General features: G+C 33.1%; 1 protein-coding gene across 16 annotated transcripts in view; it reads right to left on the bottom strand.

Moving 5' to 3' along the window:
• The window catches only part of LOC100375386 (thioredoxin domain-containing protein 3 homolog), a 32028-nt gene extending 14212 nt beyond the window's left edge, over nucleotides 1-17816 (bottom strand). For 15 of the 16 annotated variants that reach the window (XM_085495997.1, XM_085495995.1, XM_085495991.1 and 12 more), the window contains exons 1-14: nucleotides 17731-17816; nucleotides 16153-16264; nucleotides 14918-15021; nucleotides 13769-13957; nucleotides 13549-13645; nucleotides 11761-11843; nucleotides 10818-10910; nucleotides 10017-10171; nucleotides 9393-9467; nucleotides 8223-8341; nucleotides 7951-8095; nucleotides 7272-7379; nucleotides 4932-5083; nucleotides 539-683 (exon numbers count right to left, since the gene is read on the bottom strand). In XM_085495997.1, the coding sequence (XP_085352123.1) occupies nucleotides 539-683; nucleotides 4932-5083; nucleotides 7272-7379; nucleotides 7951-8095; nucleotides 8223-8341; nucleotides 9393-9467; nucleotides 10017-10171; nucleotides 10818-10910; nucleotides 11761-11843; nucleotides 13549-13645; nucleotides 13769-13957; nucleotides 14918-15021; nucleotides 16153-16243 (1556 nt within the window). In that variant the 5' untranslated portion in view covers nucleotides 16244-16264; nucleotides 17731-17816. Of the gene's footprint in view, nucleotides 1-538; nucleotides 684-4197; nucleotides 4347-4931; nucleotides 5084-7271; nucleotides 7380-7950; nucleotides 8096-8222; nucleotides 8342-9392; nucleotides 9468-10016; nucleotides 10172-10817; nucleotides 10911-11760; nucleotides 11844-13548; nucleotides 13646-13768; nucleotides 13958-14917; nucleotides 15022-16152; nucleotides 16265-17730 lie in introns of all 16 variants that reach the window. The other variant, XM_085495983.1, reaches the window with a different exon arrangement.
• Nucleotides 17817-19402: the final 1586 nt, after the last annotated feature.

A 19402-nucleotide genomic window follows, 5' to 3' on the forward strand; every position in this document is an offset into this window, starting at 1 on the left:
CCTTCTGCTTGAAGTAATAATTTAATGAGAGATTATACCCCAAAATTATGAAATTGCATTGTGCACCGTAGCCCTTTATGCCTAAAATTGAAAGAGTTTGAATGTAACATCAATAACCTTGAACTTATCAATGTTGGGGACCTAGTTTGCCCATATAAAGAAAAATGAGTACTGTTATATTTTGAAATAAATGCTAATATGACTTTTTACAAAATAGCAAATGGTTTTGGTTCTAGATGTATAATAAGGTATCAGATTATATATTATTAACCTAAGCATAAGTTACCCATTATAAGCTATTATTTAGTTTTATTAGTTAATGATTAAATGTGGAAGCCGACCATAATATCAGAAGATATATTACTCAATGGAACCACAGTGGTCAAGGTATTATCAAAGAAGACTCAAATAAACCTGTTCAGTAGAAAAACAACTTAACAAAATGTTAATAAATAGTTTCAGAGTTATTATGATACATGCTATGCATATATAATGTGGTAAGAGCCAGAACCATTTAGAGTATATTAACAGTACATACCTGGCCATGTGATCCGTAAGACTGTCATAGAAATCTTTGCCTTCATGTTCTTTGTATAATTGTTGTGCGAGTTCTTTCGTCATCTGTGTTTCTTTTGATACTGCTATGTTGAAGCCGGCTTCTTTTATCCTTTCCAATATCGCTTCTGCAGTACAGAAAAAAATAGATTGACACTCTGATTAGTATATATATATATATGTGGTTAGATGATTATTTGATACTTAATGTGACAGAGTCCTGAATCTGTGCTCAAGTTTATTCAAAAATATTCCATCATTCATAGTGGCAGTGATTCTTATTTGAGTAGCAGTGTAGAAACCAGTGCCACCCATATTAGTTTCACATTGAATTGAGCTGTTGCAAGTTTTATGGTTTAGCCAACAAACTGTTATTGAGTCATACATGTAACTGTTGAATTCCCAAAATTTCAAAATTTCGAGGTAATATGAAATAAGAAGTAGTGAAAACTGCTATTAAAGTCACTGTGACTTATGATCCTGATAATTTACAATAACAATATTTCAAGTTTTCCCCAGAATTTCAAAAAGGTAATATGTAAATTAAGCTGCTTTACAGTTGATGAATGTGGAGTTGTACACTAAACACATAATGTAGTTGATGCACATTCTAAAATGGAGTTATAACCAGAAAATTAGGAGTGCCTGTCTATATGAAATAGATTTAAATGGAAGACAGTACAAAGTACAACCACGGTGGGTTGACTTTTCACATGATTATCTATTTTTTATGCAAATGGCTAGGATTTTTTTCAGAGCAGCATTGATGTTTGCCAACAACCAAAAAATGTCTGAAAGACAGTTTGGAATATGCAAATGTAGAAAGTGATACCTGGTAATTGTACAAGCCGGCCGGCTGTTGCTCGGCTAATAAAAATGACTCATAAAAAAATTTTCACCAGTGTTTTTGTTTTGTTTTTGGGTATATTTGACAATGCATAAAACTTGCAACATATCACATCAAGGCATACATGTAGTAAATACTGTCATAATTTAAACCATACTGTGACAGATAGGTGTGGAAAAAGAAAGCAGGACTCTACCACATAAAACACATTACATAAACTATTAAAATGACATGACAATAAACACAGCAAACTCAAAACATGGCAGTTAGTAAATACATGGTTATCCCTGATTACAGTAACAAGAGATGAAATATATTTAACATTACTCTTTTGATATGTCTCTGATATTATGAATAACTTTGAATAATTTCGTTCAATATTGCATATTGATAGGCACATTGAATAATGATTGATTGTAAATTACAAATAATATTTTACTATTAAGATTATACACCAGTCAAAATGCAAAATAGAATAATAGAGAAAAGTCTTGCTCATTGTGTCGGAGAAAGTAGCTTGATGTAACTGTAGTAGTAGTATATGTATGCCAGTCACTTCAGTCACCTCCCAGAAATTAAAATCTGCATAATTTTGTTCATATAAAATTTACAAAAACAATATAGAATACAAATATAAAATAATATAAATTATATTGCATAACAAATGTGCAATTTTTTCATTGATTATTGTGTTCGAAAGGTTATAAATCAATTATTCCGAATTGTTTTTAGAGACACTATGTAATAGCCATGATAATAAGAAAGCTTCCAGGAGAATCATGTATTTAATTGGATTGTAACGAAATCACTCTCTACCAGTTACACAAAAGCGATAATTTTCATTTCACTTTTTGTTGACATGATTTTTATAATGTTACAATTTCATTCACTTATATATATATTTTGTATCTAATACAGAAAGATTTCAATAAACCTATATTAATTTTGAAGATTTTTCCAGTAGCTATTCTAAATATGTTAGTATCAGAAAAAAATAAAGCAATATTCTAACTTGATAGAAATACATCATATCGTATCCTTTCAATTAATTTGTTTTAAATCAGTAAAATTCCAACAAAACTAAAAAATGTCAATATCCAAAACAAATCCATTGATGTTAGAATAAAGTTATTCATTTTATTTATATGGGCAGATAGCATACATCTAATTCCCATTTGATAAACGCAAATGAAATAAGATTAATTTGCCATTTCTGCCATATCTTTGGGGTGCAAATTTCCGCCAAAAATTTTACCAAACATTTGGTAACACTGGTTTGCAGTGGTTTGTGTATTTCTTTGACCAAATTCTTGTGCATACTTCCATGTACTAATGAGTATTGAATTGATACATCTTCATATAATCTTTCTCAAACTTTTCAAAGATTAATTTAGACATTGTTTTTTAATATAAAAACATACTACATTAGTACGACTCAAGATAAATGTTCTCCCCTGTGCCTTACAAGATATTAATTGCCAAAAACAGTATAAATACCATATTTACTTTATTAAAAGCGCATCACAAAAGCAAAAATTGCATTTATTGTGTGCTGGATCATTAAAATATGTCCTATTTTAATTAACCATAGACATATTTCTATCATTTAAATAAGCGCATACATATACAGTATGGTATTTTGATTAGTTTATGCAAATTTACATCTTAACATGGCTGGGGAAGAACACACAAATGTAATATATATATATGTATAAAGAAAGCTACAATTAATCGCCACCACTAGACTGAAAGTGTGCCACCATCATTTTTGTGCACATGCTTGCCGACTGACAAATACACAGCCAACAACAAGCGGTACATTTGTATGTTAATATGTGTGAAGCATATATAAAAAGCAGGATGCCACACACAGTTAGATGAACTTAACTTTACATATACATGTTGTAGTGCATGCAATCAACAATAAGAAGGGTGATAAAGTGATATATATAATAAATGACAAGCCAAGAAAATTGTTAAAAAGACAAAAACAGGAAGGGGTAAAATTGATTTACTTTAAAAACTGTACTGTCACGTTTATAATATTTCGTGTTAATTTGATTCACCATTTGAAATCTCATTATTCCAGTACTTTAGTTTTTTAGGAGTGTAGTCATTGGTTACTGAGAATATTTAGCAAATATTTTTACTGATAAACAAATACAGTTTGGCCTTTACAAATCTCAAGCGATTCAACACTAGAGGGCGCAAATAATATATAAGATAGTCGAAAAAATTGTGTTGTCATTTAGTGTATAAATTGTGAACCTACATCATTCATGACAGTACAACTTTAATATAAAATAACAAAACTATCAAGGAACAAAAAGGTGAAAACTTGAAAGGGTGCAGTTAATTTTAAAAAACAATTTCTTCATTAATTACTTGCAAAATGTTAGTGTTGGATGCATTATTAGTGACCTCGCATTTTCGGAGCTGGCACTGGGAGTCTATCTCTTTCCGACTTCATTATCTATCAGAAACTTACAAATAGTTTTTAAAAAATGAAATGGTGAAATCTAGGTTGAAAAATTTTTTAAAGTATGGTTGATGAAATTATTACCAAACCAAACTTCTCATTTGTGAATGATCGAAAGTAGCTATACAGGCAACGGGTATGGTTTTTCACAATTAAATATAAACAGTTTATGCGCATAATTATTAGAGAATGAATGTATAAATAATTGTAACAATTGAAAGCATACAGCAGAAATCAAGACAAACAAAGTTGGGGATAATATATGTTTGATACTCAATGAAGTCGGAAAGAAACATTGGCGATATCGCGAGTCTACCTTTCTGTTCCTCAGCTGCATCTGGTTTAATAACCGCAAATGTTTGTTGTAGTGGGAAAAAGTAATTGAGTTCCTTGGAAGCTGTTTCGTATGAATCACTACCATGCAGTGCATTGATTTGATCGTTTGTTGTAAATTGTGCTCGTAAGCTATGAAAAAAAGACATACATGCATAGTATGATTGGACAGAGTTATGTTAGATGGGGGACGTCAGAGATAGTAAGGGGGAGGGGGGAACCAAAGGACAGACAGATGGATCAAACAAAAAGGCAGTGATAAGCTGAAATTACTGCAAGCGATACTCTCCTTATTATAATATTTTATCCACATATTTCTTTAAATTCATTAGTGTAGGACTTGAGAATAATGCAGCAAGGGGAAATTTAAAATGAAAGGCCAGAATTAACCTTTTGAGCACCAAAATTTCATAGAACTTTTTAATATTAGTCTTGTACCAAATAGACATATTTGTGTATAAAGTTAAGTTAATTTTGTGAAAGTTGATGAAAGTTAATTTTGGTGTTCAAAGGGTGAAAAGAAGATTTTACAAAAGTAGGTGAAATTATAGTAAAATTTTATATTAATGCGTATACTAAAAAGAATAATGGAATTAGATTAGACTAAAAAAAAATGTGGAGTGGAGAAGTCGGGTGAACGTTTCAGTAAATCCCTGCCTTAATGTTCAAAATCTGACCTTTGACATTTGCATGTTTGTTTGTGTGCATAAAAAATACCTTTATGTTCCTCCACTGCATCAGGCTTAATAACCGCTAATGTATTTTGCATTGGGAAGAAATAATTAAATTCTTTCTCAGCTGCCTCAGGCGTATCACTGCCATGCAATGAATTAATCGGTGCGCCCTCTACACTGAATTGTGCTCTAAGACTGCAGAGAAAATAATGTATAAAAATGTTAATTTGTAATGTATGCGGATATGCAATACTGCCCTCTAACTGAAAATAAAGAGATGTGTAAATGTAATTACCCATAATGCATTGCATAATGATCTGAATATTGGGTACAGTCAATCCTGTGTATAGTGATAGACAGGTGAGTCTTTATTGTCTATATTTATGGCAATAATTTCCAAGTTCAAAAATTTAAAAGACGATTTTTCAGCAAATATTTGAAGATAGCGGAAACAAAATTTTGCTTGTCTGGCTTGTCTAATTTGAAAATGTCACTGTGAAGACTAGTGTAAAACACTAAACATGCAGTCATTTTGGTCATTTATAAAAAGATTCATATTTGACCAATCAGTGCTAAAAAGACAGTCACTGGTCTTTATATCTGTGTATACATAATGCTTACATGTAAATAGGTCTGTCCAAAGGTGATCAATTATGGGAGTTGGTCTTTATATGAAGGTGGTAAATAATATAAGTTTGACTGTACATGGTATTTCAAATTGGAACAACTTCAACAGCTTTGCATTATGGGAAAAGGGCAATTTGCAGCAAACAAACTTGTGTAAAATGTAATAAAATCGCAGTTGAGTCAAAGTAAATATAAATGAGAGCGAAATTTGTCAACAAACAAACAAGCTGCTCTCTGATTGGTTCGGCTGTTAAGTGTTGCAAACCAATCAGGCACAATCTTACCCACATCCAAGTTCAAACGCTACATTTGTTATATTAGAAGCACATCTTGGTTGCACATATATTCATGCTACTTTTTAAACCATTTTATTTTTGTATTTGCATTGTTTTCAATAATTCACGAACGATTCACAAATAAGAGGTATTTTTAATGAGAAATAGGTTTAGTAAAAAAATGTTTTATATGGTTTGATCTATAAATCATTTTTTTTTCTCACACTGGGAATGTGCTTCTAGTAGAACAAATATGATATTGTGACAGAAGAATAACTTTAAGGTACAAGCCTACTCATAATTTTGGTGAAAGTTGGTCATAAATTGCATTGAAAATGATCATTGATTTATTATGTACATTTATTGAACTATAATAGTTCTAATGTGATATGAAACAGCTATTTTTAGAAGAATTTTATAGAACACAAAATTAAAGAAAATTTATTGAAATACTTCACGGTAACAAAAGTACCCCACCAGTCAGGATATATATTTTTTTTCAACCTACATGCATTTCACCAGCCTGCAATTTCAGATATGGCATAATAATATCTCCACCATAGGAACCAATGGTGAATTGACAAAATAGCCGCCATCCACTAAAACACATCCATCATTGGCTGGTGACTCGCAATTTTTAAGTATTCAGTTCAATTTGCAAAAAAGAATTTCATTTTGGTTAGGCTTCTACCTTAAGAGCTCATCATTCATAACTTTCTTATTGACAACTGAGATGACAAATTCCATAATGAAATGGTTGATTGTACTAGCAGGTATATATGCTATTGAATATGACATACAGATTCAAAGCTTCAATACGGTAAACGCATTAATTCGCTGGTTTTGAATTCCACTATTTTTGACGATAAGTAAAATCTGCCGAATTAAATCCATGTAAACATATAAAATAACAATAGAAATCATTGTTTCCCTGCCAAGTTTGTGAATATAAAACCCAGTGAAATTGCTCAAAACATCAAAACACTGAAATAAAATGTCAGTGAAAATGAATGGTTTTATAGTATTTATTATAAAATGGTTTATGGTTGATCAATGACTTTCAATCTTCAAGAATGATACACAGTTGTTTGGAGAAAAAAGACTAGTCCCAAATGAGTCCCTTTTTATCACCTAAAAATTCTCCCATGTGAAACAAAATGAGAACAAGTAATTGAAAATTATTGATCAAACTTTAAAGCAACACTGTCATCACTGTGCAATGATGTTTAAATAATGAATTTTTCGAGAAACAGACAAGCAAACAAATATCCAAATTATGCACCAGCTGGGCTCAAGTTCAAGGCTTTAGGAAGTATATTATGATGTCAGCTACATATATTACATTTGATTGAACTACGTATTGTGTGTACGATGATGTGAAAACGTATAAAACATACACAATAGTGATGACATGGTTCCTTTCATATGTAAATTATACGACGACATCACTGCTGCATTGAAATATGACAGTTCATCTTTACCTTTCTGGTGCCTCTTGTTTGGCCACTTCTACTTCTTTAGGTCCTAGCATATCCCTCCACCCTTGAATTGCATCTTCCCTTGCTAACCCTAGTACAAGCACTGGACCACTGTGAATACAATCATTTTACACAAAATAAAGAAATACAGTTTAAATGTAATTGTTAAATGTATCTTATGAATCAAACAGTCACATTTGCGTTTAAGCTTTATGTACACTTGGTTGGGTTAGACTCAGGAAAAAAAAGTTCCTGGTCAAATTGCTTTCCAAAATCAATGTGTATGCATTATTACGTATCATAAAACATGCTTTTATTTGATTTTTCCTGAAATTTTTTTTTTTTTTTCAATTTTTTTTTATGCATCCAAAAAGAACTGAAATTCATGAATATTTGTTTGGACCATCTTGGTTCATGCATAGACCTTGTTTCTAAAGATCCACTGTTCAAGTTCAATCAAAGATAAGTTGTAAACTGAAATAGTTCTCCAAATATCTGCATGTCACACTAAAACTTGTCAAGTAAAGATTTGATTTGCTACACCACAAAATTCAGAAAAAGTTACTGACAGAAAGCCACACACACACACAAACTGACAATTGTTATATTTATAAAAACATTCATCAATAAAGTATTTCATGTGAGCACATTATCAATAATTGGCGAAACCCAAAGTAAATACCTTGTCATATTTGCTACTAATGCGTCATAATAATCCTGTCCTTCATGTTCTTTATAAAGTTCTTTAACCTGATCTTCTGATAACACTATCTCTTTCTGTAACGCCACTTCAAAACCAGCTTCTTGAATTTTTTCAATAATTGCATCTGTTTTTACAAAGGATGAATGTTACATTTCTGGCTCATGTGATTTGTAGTTGTACACTATCTTTTAAACATATTTTAGCAAACCGACTATGCAATATTAGGGTACAAGGTTCAGGTTGTATCTTACCTTTATTTTCGCGAAGTGCATCTGGTCTGATAATAGCTAACGTCCTTTCTTTCTGTGGAGGTGCTCCTGTGCCAGGCACAATTGGTGCCGCAAATTTTGGGAAAAAGAATGCCAATTCCCTGCAATCCAATAACCCAGAATAATGTTATTTCTTTTTTTCCAAATGTCAGCACATGTACTTGGCAGTACATCTTACATCACAGTCCATCATAATTGCTCTCTGCATATATTGCAGAAAGGTAGAAATTTTTTGGTAAATAAATAAATGGCACTAGATTTCATTAGAGTTAAAATTTACAGCAGCCATAAAATCAATTGTCCAGAGACCCTACCTGAATGCCTTGATTTTCAAAATAGTCAATCAGTCCCAGGCAAGTTTAGTTTGGACATAGAAACCAAATTCCCAAAGTTTAAGCCCTGATTTCAGTAATAAATATGTTGATCATGTTATTTTCTACCCAGGCAAGTTTAGTTTGGACATAGAAACCGAATTCCCAAAGTTTAAGCCCTGATTTCAGTAATAAATATGTTGATCATGTTATTTTCTACCCAGGCAAGTTTAGTTTGGACATAGAAACCGAATTCCCAAAGTTTAAGCCCTGATTTCAGTAATAAATATGTTGATCATGTTATTTTCTACCAACCCCAAAAATTGACTTGCAGGATTTTGTATATTGACTCATGCATATCATGTCTGTTTCCCTAAGATGATACATATTGTTGAGTCTCCCCCCAAAAGATAAAGTAGATTTTGAGGTACTGTAAAATACTTTATTTTCGCTTGGAATTAATTTTCGCTAAAGTAATGATCCAGTGAAAATAAAATTCAGCGAATATACCTTTTTCCCTATATTTTACATTTAAATAAATTCCATACAAAACACCCAAAATGTCTTTTTTGCGAAAATTACAGCTAAAATAAAGTATTCTACAGTAACTCAAAAACCTTAGAACAACATCACACACCCAGACTTGGCAACATTCAGAAATTTTGAACAGTACACCCCATAACTATTGCATTCAATTCAAGTTCATCGAGTTTGTAGTAATTGTTTTGAAAACACTTTTAATTTTTTTTGTGTTCTAAGTTGACAAATAATAATTCAAATGAAAAATTGCATAACTTGTGGAGAAGATAAGGAAAATAAAATCGTGTATAATTTGACATACATTGCAGCTGCATCTTCTGAGTCAGCTGCGTGAACCGCATTTGTAATTTTGTCTGTACCATAAACTGCTCTTATACTGAAGCAAATAAAAAAAAGAACAATTATTCAATATATTGGAGTTACATTACTGTGACTAAAACACGTGCATTGTGTTTCATTTCAGAGAACAAATATATATATATATTTTTTCCTCTTATCATCTCCATGTGAGCCTCTACAGGATATACATGTAGGTTAGGGTTGTAGGTTGGCTTGAGCAAATTGAATGATCAGCAAGAAGTAGTTGTTGGCATCAAAGTACAAAATAGTTAGCTGCCTTGCTGTTATGCATGTATGTGTATCAGTTAGAGCGTCACAGTTGTACAAATTTTAAATTTCATGTAAACAAACAATGTATTTCACATGCGTTGCAGAAATTGTATGGAACTTACATTGAACATGATGCGATGCGACGACCTCATAGTTTTACCAAGAGAAGCGTTGTCACAGTATTTTTACATGACATATGCATGATGTTAGGTTAGAATGGAAACAAATGATAGCTCAATGCCTACATGAAAGCTCTTAAACAACATCAGAATCAATCAATGTACATTTTGCCATCAACAAGAGAATAAACTCCTACCTTCCCGGGGCTTCTTCCTTTGCTAGTTCAACGTCTGCAGGACCGATTAACGTCCTGACTTCTGGAATGATATCCTCTCCTGTATCACCTTTGGTTAGCACCAATGTGTGTACTGGTCCACTGGACATAAACTTGACAAGGTCTTCAAAGTGGTCCTGTGAATTTTAATTTTCAATTTTTTAGTTTGTGACAAATGAACTTAGAAAAAAAGTACTACTGTAAGTTCACCAACAAAATACAAGTTACAGGGAAAACCATGGAATATGGTAGCAGTGGATAAATCACCAGAGAAATTTCTATTCTGTAAATACCCCTTCAGTAAAATTTCTATTTCACTCAAACAATCAAATTACAAATCATATCTAGCTGCAAACATTGATGAAACATGATGAAACTTGTAATGTAAATCATTTAAAATATGTTACTTGGAATTTTCAGGATTTGATAATTTTATGGTATTCGTGTAGACAAAATTAGACTCCCTGTTTTTAGGACCCAGGCTCCCATGAAATGATTTAAATTTTCTGGATTTTCACTGACTTGTAGAAATTTTTCCTCATGAAATTAAAGCACCATACAGTACCGCAGTTTTCCAAGTACACAATGTGAAAAAGCGTTAACGGTATTTTGCATGGTTGAATAAAATGGATTACAGTAAAGCTGCATTTTCCACACAGTTACAATTAACTTAGTCACTATCACCCAAACATTATTATGGACAGAATGATGTCAAGTACAATTATATGGGTCCCATGTAACAACATGGTGACAAAACACGATTCTGTCACACCTCACTCTTACCTCATCTTTATGGGCTGCGTAAAATTCCCTGGCTTCATCCTCTGTAAGCGTTCTTTCTTCCTGTGCCAGGATTTCAATACCTTCCGATTCCATCTGAATTATATAAAAATACATTGAACCAATCAGTAAAGAAAGAACACAGAAGCACATTGTTATAATTTTTTAGATTGTTATTATTGTACTACATAGCACAAGAAATCATGTAAAACAAAAGTATTTTGACTCTTTTTAATCTAATAATTAGTAGTGATACACAAATCTAGCTTAACTGCTTCACGATTTCCTTCCTAAAACAAAAGCATGATTGATTAACACAGTAAAAGTTTAAAAGAACATGAGAAATTATTTTATATACTAAAATGTGTCTAAACTTGTATAAAGTAACCCTCCTATTCCTGTCAGTTAGGTGTTTATAATGACTACCTTTTATACATAGGCAGTTCACCGCAGTCGCAGTACAATACAAACGTACAGGGAACTGTATTTTAAAAATCTCATATATCATGCCAAATCACTTGCAGACAACTTGGGTGTGGATCGGGGTGCTGTACTTAGCAGAGCAGCTGCTTCACTGCAATCTAATATATGACCCATTTCGCACTGCTCTGATCAAATGACCCTTTGTATAACAGTTAAAATGATGACAAATGTTTAGATGTATTTAACATTCGTCTTTATACTGATGTTTCTCCATTTAATTAAAAAAACAAACATATTTTTATTTATTTTGATCTTCAGTTACACTTGTTGTATTTTCTTAAATCAATGTCCATACAAAAGCCACCTGTCTAGGTTGGTCAATATACAGAGGTATAACTGTATTGTACCTCTATGAATGGTTCAGTTTCTATGGTGTTTGGCCTGGACCAGTTTCAATTTAGTTGTTTTGTATATACATTGTACATGTATGCACGATGAAATTGTTATTATAAATAAACCATACCTTTCCAACAATATCATTAACCAATCCATTTTTGACTGCATCAGGTTTGATAACAGCAACTGTGACTTTCTTAGGCTGTGGTTCTGTGAAATTAAAATAATACAGTTAAATCCACATTTCTACTACCAAGCTGAAACTTACTGTAAATTATAAGTACAACAGCACTGGCATGAGTGAGTCCTCAAAATCATTCCATCGGAAATTGGGTAACACCAAATATTTTAATTCATTGACTGCAGACATGAGGCTGAGGCACAGAGATTTTCATGATGCAAGTGATTATGCTTATTCCCTGCATGCCAATGACGAAAAATTGTTTCATCGATATAGTGATCTTGAAAAAAAAAACATCTTGCTATGGTCAAATAACAAAGTAAGTGGAAAATCTGGTGTCCAAACATTTTAGTATGAGCCTTACAGAAGGCACCTACAGCTACATACAATTTTTATCTTCTTAAGATTCTCATTTTGATTCCTACAAAAATCAGTGACCAATGACAGTGACTAAATTCAAAAGATGCAATAAAATTATTGTTTCATAGGCAAACTGGCATTAATTCAATGGGGCTTTCACACATATACATATAAAGATGTGCTTCTGCTATTAATACAATTTTTCTTAAGAATATAATCATAAAAAAAAATTAATATTAACAATTCAGTGTGTTAGGCCAGTCTGCTATTTAGTGAGTTGGATTTGAATTTCACTGAATATGGTGTCACTGAATACGGTGAATTAAAAAGTAAATCTATAGTTAACAGTAGAACAAAACAAACTCAAGACTTTGCTTATTTATATATAACATAACTAAAGTATCTGTGGGCTTAGTCTACTCTACCCGTAAAGCTAGTACGGCTGCCTGTAATTCTGTTAATGGCATGACGTACTGCTCTCCTACCTACTCTTCTCAAAGATATACTGCTACTTATGCCTTCTATCTCACTATCTAAAACATTAATGACAATATTACGATTATATCAACTCATTGTTATATTATTCACACAGCATGTTGCAAACAATATTCAAACCCAAGCAATATAAATACATGTATTTCATTGACTTAAGTTGTGTATCTTATATTAATTATAAGAACATAAGAGATATTAATTATCACTTAATACCGAGATTCAGTATTAAGAAATAGCTTATAAATTTCAGACAAGTGAGCTACTATTAAACTACTACTATAGGACTATCCACAAGGTTCAACCCTGTACTCAGTATACCATACCAGACTATACCATAATGTAAACCATTATTACATGGCCCTTGTGCATATCACTAAGTAGTGATGTTTATAAGTATCAGTCTATGCACACTCAAACAGTACAAAGACGAAAACCAAATTGCGTGATGGTACAAATGTATTAACTCTATGACATGAAAATTTTAGACTGAACATTCAAAATAATGACTGACTAATTAAAAGTTGATTTTGAAAAAAAAATTGCTAAAGGGTAATATTTCTGTAAATTTTAAAAACTGTTTTATACGGTAGTATGTATATGTCAGATATGATTATACAAGAGTATTGGTCAGATGTAAATACTAAATAATATACAAACAGACATCAACTTTCATTTATTTTCTATCTTAGACCATCAAGCTTACATTACCGTAATACATGTACGACCAATTGAAAAAATTGACCAATTCTGTTGACTAATTTAATAATTAACATTTATTTTTTGTGGACATTTATAATGAGTTGAAAAAGAATGTAATTTACAACATGGCATGGAAGAAGAGGGAGAGATTTCAAAGAATATTTTCTAGATTATACTTACTAAGTGCATCATCTTCCATTTTCTTCCTTTCTTCTTCAGCTGCCATTTCCGCAGCTTTCTCTTCCTCTTCTTGTGCAGCAAGTAATGGATCACGAATCTGATGAAACACATCAAGTGATGATAATAATTTCCACAGCCAAGTTATAGTTATATTGTCATCTTAAATGTTATTATCATTAAGAGTGTTCTGTAAGCTACTGTAAAATATATTTATACTCACCACTTTCCTCTCTGCACCCTCCTCCAGCACTTTATGCTCAGCTGTGAGCTGTGTTGTGATGGAAAGTTGCAAAGCTGGTGCATTTGAACCACGTACGACATGAGTGAGCTGACCACCACAAAAGAACAGAAAACATGGCTCACAGCGACCACGATATTTCTCCAGCGATTCTATCCCATCCGCCTCAGCCTTAGAAGAGAGAATAATACTTGATAAATGTGGACACAACCCTAAATTTTACATAGATTGAAAGTACAAGCTGTTCACTCCAGAAAATCTTTAGTAGATTTATGGATCTACATTTCACCACCACTTTATTTTCTGGCAGTGTTCAAATCTATAACACTGAGGCTTTGTCTAAAAATTCAGGTGATCACAATGGTTGTACATTTTACAATAAAGACACACAGAATAAATTTAACATTCTTTGCATTCACAATATATTAAAGAAAACTGTACTGTATTTTCTTCAACTGTAAAATGATTAATATTCACTGAGTTTATATTTTGCTGATTTACCATTTCAGACATATTCAGTGGGCTTTAAATTCACGGTTTTATCATTTAGTTAATGTGTTCTATGCTAAATTTTACATATTCACTAGGTTTTAATTTAGCGCATTTTCCAGTCAGCGAAATAAGCAAAATTAAAACCCAGTGACTAATTAATCCTTTTACAGTGTTAGATTAACAACTCTCCAGTTGCAGCACACGTTAAAATATTGTTTGTTTTAACTGCAATTCCATCACTGTTACATTAACAACCTTAAAACAGAAGAAAGATTCATAAACATGCTAATTGAAGCACAGCTTAAAAATGTTTTAATTCTGAGGTACCCAATTTCAAGGCTAAACGTACTGAGATTTGCCTTGGACTGATAAAAATTGTGTCCAAAATATTTAACTGTTTTGGAAGGCATCAAGGAATGCAGGTGGCTGCACCTGCTAGCTTTGTTGTATCATCAGTGAGCATATGTAGCAAGAGTACTGTAAAAATACTTTATTTTTACTGTAAATTATATTCACTGAAGGGAAGAATCAGTGGAAATAAAATCCAGCAAAAATATTTTTTTTCCTATATTTTACATCAATAATGAGCGAAAATAAGCTTCATACATAAGTTTGCATTTGGGAAACGGTTGTACCTACCACAGCAAAGTGTAACAAGTCATCTCCAATTTCATTTTTCAATCTCTTGAAGAGACCAACCACAGCTTTACAAGGTCCACACCACTTTTGATATATGTCTATCACTGTAAGACAACAAGGTCTATTAGTGGAATTACCATCAATCAAACAAAGAATACAAGCTACAGCTAAGGCGTTCTGAGGGCATGAAAAGAAATTTCAAACAAAATACATGCAATTTGAAGAGCATGAAGGCATTCATTCGGGCTATCTAGCGTAATTATAAATATTCTTCATAATTTTAAGCTATGCAATATATTCTTCAAATTACCCATAATGCTATGCTATTTCCTTTGAAGAACACCGAGAATTCTGGCCTAATTGTTCAATGATAAATAAAACAAAATGAAACAACGATACAAATCAATGACTATAATAAACATATCTTGGTAGGTAGAATTGCCATTATGCTGACATCGCAATGCTTACATAAACGACATGAAAACAAATCCCAGGCGAATTTTAAATAAAACAGGCAGTTAGAAGAAAATATTCAAAGGTTTAAAGCAGAGGGGTGTCACCTGCGCACACGTGGAAATCAAGTCCCTATTGACGAGAACAATGCATGCTAAAAACGTAGAGGTGCATGGGTAGACGTTGGTTTGAAGAAAACAACGACACACTATGAACGCATGTGCAGGTGACGAAATACATGTAACTAGGGTACTATAAAACTTGTAGCCAGACATCCAACAATATGAAATTATCATGATCAGCACAAAATTGAAGCTGGTACAATGAATAGTAAATATCTGTCTACAACTGCATAATACAGCTGACCAGAAGCATATCAGCCTGTCAGTCTAGTGCATGGTCAGATAGCCTAGCAACCACAGATCAGTTCTACAGCAATATCAATTCTCGAGAACGAACATTAAGGCATTTTCACCGTCTGACAACCATCACAGGTGAAAACAAGGGCTGAAAACTCTCTCTGCACTTTGGGCTAGTGCTGAGACTTTCCTCAACTAAGACTACCCAAACATGTGCAACATATATTAATTTGGTCTTCAGAATTGCCTCAAAAGTTGAGTCCTGTTTTCTCCATTTGTTGATTTTCACTGACTCTTCAACCTGTATCTCATGGCAGCTCGCACCAAGCTCACAGAAACACATGGTACAGTGGTGCACGTACTAGCAACCTAGAACGTTCTGTGACTCCACCCCAAATTTTGAACATTTGATTCAGCACTTACACATGACCCCCTCAACTCCCATCGCTTCATCCCATTGCTCCTGGTTGTTGATAACCCTCTGGAGAGCAACTGCTTCTCTCTTTGGGGGCATCTTTAAGTATGGTTGGATTTACTAAAAAAAAAAAGCATAAATAATGACTATCAGTTTAGCCAAGAACAAACAATATACATTTGTATCATTATTAACAAAAAATAAACATCGAATAAGGTGTTGTACGTCATTTAATAGGCAACGAAACAGTGATATTTTGTTGTCATTTTTTTTTTAATTTGTTGATTCTAATCATGTAATAAAGTAACACCAAATTATGTTATTAAATCAGATCAGATGGTCAATACTTGTGCTAATAGAAATTTTACTGATTACATGACAGATTTCATTTTGTTTAAAGGGGAACCTTCCAAGCCCAGGGATTGTACCAAAGAATTATGGGACACTATTGCTTATGTTGTTTACAATGTTTAAACTATCTTTTGTTATCCATTGTAATTTTAATCCAGAAAGTAAATTTGTTGTGAGATTAGGCTTAACTGGAAGTGCCCCTATAAGCATACATGCAGTGGTGTTCTGCAATTTCTCTATCTGAGATGGTATGTTAGCATTCGTTTGCAACCGTCACTCAAGTTTGTTTTCGGTACATGTGAATATTACATTGCTGCGGTGTGAAAGGTTGATTTATTTCTGTTATATGCACTGGTGCAGTATGAATAGTCGCTGCTACTGAAAACGCAATGCAATTCTGTTCTTTAATTCTATTAATATTCGGAAAATTGTTGATTTGTGTGTTGTTGATCCTGTGTGTTATCTGAATGCAACTTGATTGTTAGGCAGATGTAGTTAGAGGAGATCTAACAGTAAGGAGGTTCTACCTAGATAGAATTTTAATCCAATTTCACTTAACACAAGTCATCATAGATTTACATCTGTCGTTTGTTACATAGCAATATATCGAATGTACAAACAAACAAACAAACAAACAAAAAATACATGAGTAAACATGTTGATAACACTTCACACGTCTAAAAATTGGATTGTTGTGAGGTTAGACTGCGGTTGCACATGTAAACATAGTAAAATGAAAAAAAGACAAAACAGTGTTTTTGGCGACTCTCATCACCATAGTGGTATACTTATAGTTTATAAATACATTCCATTACGAGCATGGTGTTATTCTCACGGTATTACTGAAAAATTGAGGGATACTCTCTGGGCAAATTAATTGGAATACTTGGGGTCAACGTTTTTTAAAACATAGATGTTTAGACGTTTGACACTCACTAGCTGGTTCAATAGAACTACCATGTGTTCGCAAAATTAAACACTCTTTTCAGTGATGAATTTGAACTAGTGAGCGGATTCCAATCTGATCCCAGAGTTGCAAAATAGGGACGATCGAGGAGGACACCGAACACTCTGTCAGTGAGGCGAGGGGTCCCGGTAACGATCATCAGATGATATGGTTGCTATTTCGAAAATAACCGACTAGCAATTAGAAAATAAACAAACTGCTATATTCCTTTGAGTCACAGCAAGTTGAAGATTTCATAAACTCAACTTAAAAACTAACAGAAACATACCTTATTCACAGTAAATGCACGATGCACGGAGCACAATTTTGTTTATAATGTCTGTACGTCTGTGCTGTTGCTTGGCAGGGTCACGTGACTGGACCTCCCAAGAAATGGAATAGAGGAGACAAAGCTTTTCTTTGAGGGGCACACATTATCAATGTTTTTATTCACCAGCAAAAGTCAGATCAATATGCCAGAAACACCGCCTAATATAATTTCATTTGTAAATAGTTTTTCTATTAAATGATAAATTTTAAAATGAATGGCGTTAACCTGACGATTAAGACAATCAGACTTCCCTATGCATGTAATAGCACTTGCGGGCGAACGAAGGCAACACAATTTGTCGACACAGAGGTCGCTATTTTGAATAGTTTTTGTTTTTTACTCATTTTGTTCTCGTTCAAAATCATGACAACTTAATAACAAATATAGGCACAGATCTAGAAGCAGTACCTACACACGAATTGGTGACGTCATAAAATACATGACCTTCAATCGGGGTCGTTTCCTCGGTATATACGAATTGGTATATACAAATTACAATAAAGATACTTAAGACATTACACATAAGGTAAAACAAATCACGTGACAATATAATGATAATAACGGTAATAAATCCTAGCTTAACAGTTGAACAGAACGCTCATACAGTCAGTCGGGTGACGCCGAGGGTCACGAACTGTGTTGCAAAATGGCCGTGTGGTTGAAACTGGGTCATGGCGTTACGGGTGAGGAAGACATCATTAAACACTCAAAATCACAATAAAACGGGGAACTGGTTGCATAAAAACGCCCAATACAAACGACATGGGTTCGAATCACACTAGATACACACTCACCAGAACCGAAGCAATCAGAAACCAGCAATCGTTTTGGCTTTTCCGTTCAACTCATCGGAACACTGGAGTAGTTAGAAAAATGAACACCACTTAACGACCAACGTCGTGGCGTGGTACACAAGCGTGCCATCAAAATAAAACAAAATTAGCTTGAAAAGACAGTGGGTTCGAGTCCCGCTCAGAGCTACCGTAAAAACGTAAATCAAATAAACTGAAATCTCTCAAACCGTAAACAAGTAAACAAAGAACGTCGCAAAAAAATAATAAACCTCACAAAACTCCACCATACAAAACTGAATGAATAAATAATAAAATAACTAACGTCTTAAACTGGACGACGCGCAATTTGTTCAACAGTTTCCAGATTGTGACAAGAGATAAACAAGACCCAAGTCAAGGTAAGTTTTGTTAAAGTGTCGATGGCGTTCCCTATATTACGAAAACAATTCAGGCAACAGACGAATATCTTCTGTGGTGTTGTGGAATTTATACCGTGTCTGCGGAATTGTTGATTGAGGGTTCGAAGCCAGCAGTTAACATTTTGTTAGAAAGTTTCACAATTAAATCAAATATCCAATGATACCAGTATATTTATTTCATTATTTTAACAACTTGCAATGGTGGAAGTTGGTCAAACACGAGTTCTTACACCTAAATAAGTATCAAATATTTGTCGACACATTTATTCTCTCAACCTTGTAGAGGTGGAAATTAATTAAACAACAGGTATTTACTCACAAATATAATGGTCAATATTTGTCCATACATTCATTCTGTCAATTTAAGAACTTGTAATTGTTGGAATTAATCAAATGAGAGTTGTCTACACCAAAATA

The sequence above is a fragment of the Saccoglossus kowalevskii genome, chromosome 22 (genome assembly GCF_978046115.1).
Source record: "Saccoglossus kowalevskii chromosome 22, keSacKowa6.1, whole genome shotgun sequence".
Lineage (NCBI taxonomy): Eukaryota > Metazoa > Hemichordata > Enteropneusta > Harrimaniidae > Saccoglossus > Saccoglossus kowalevskii.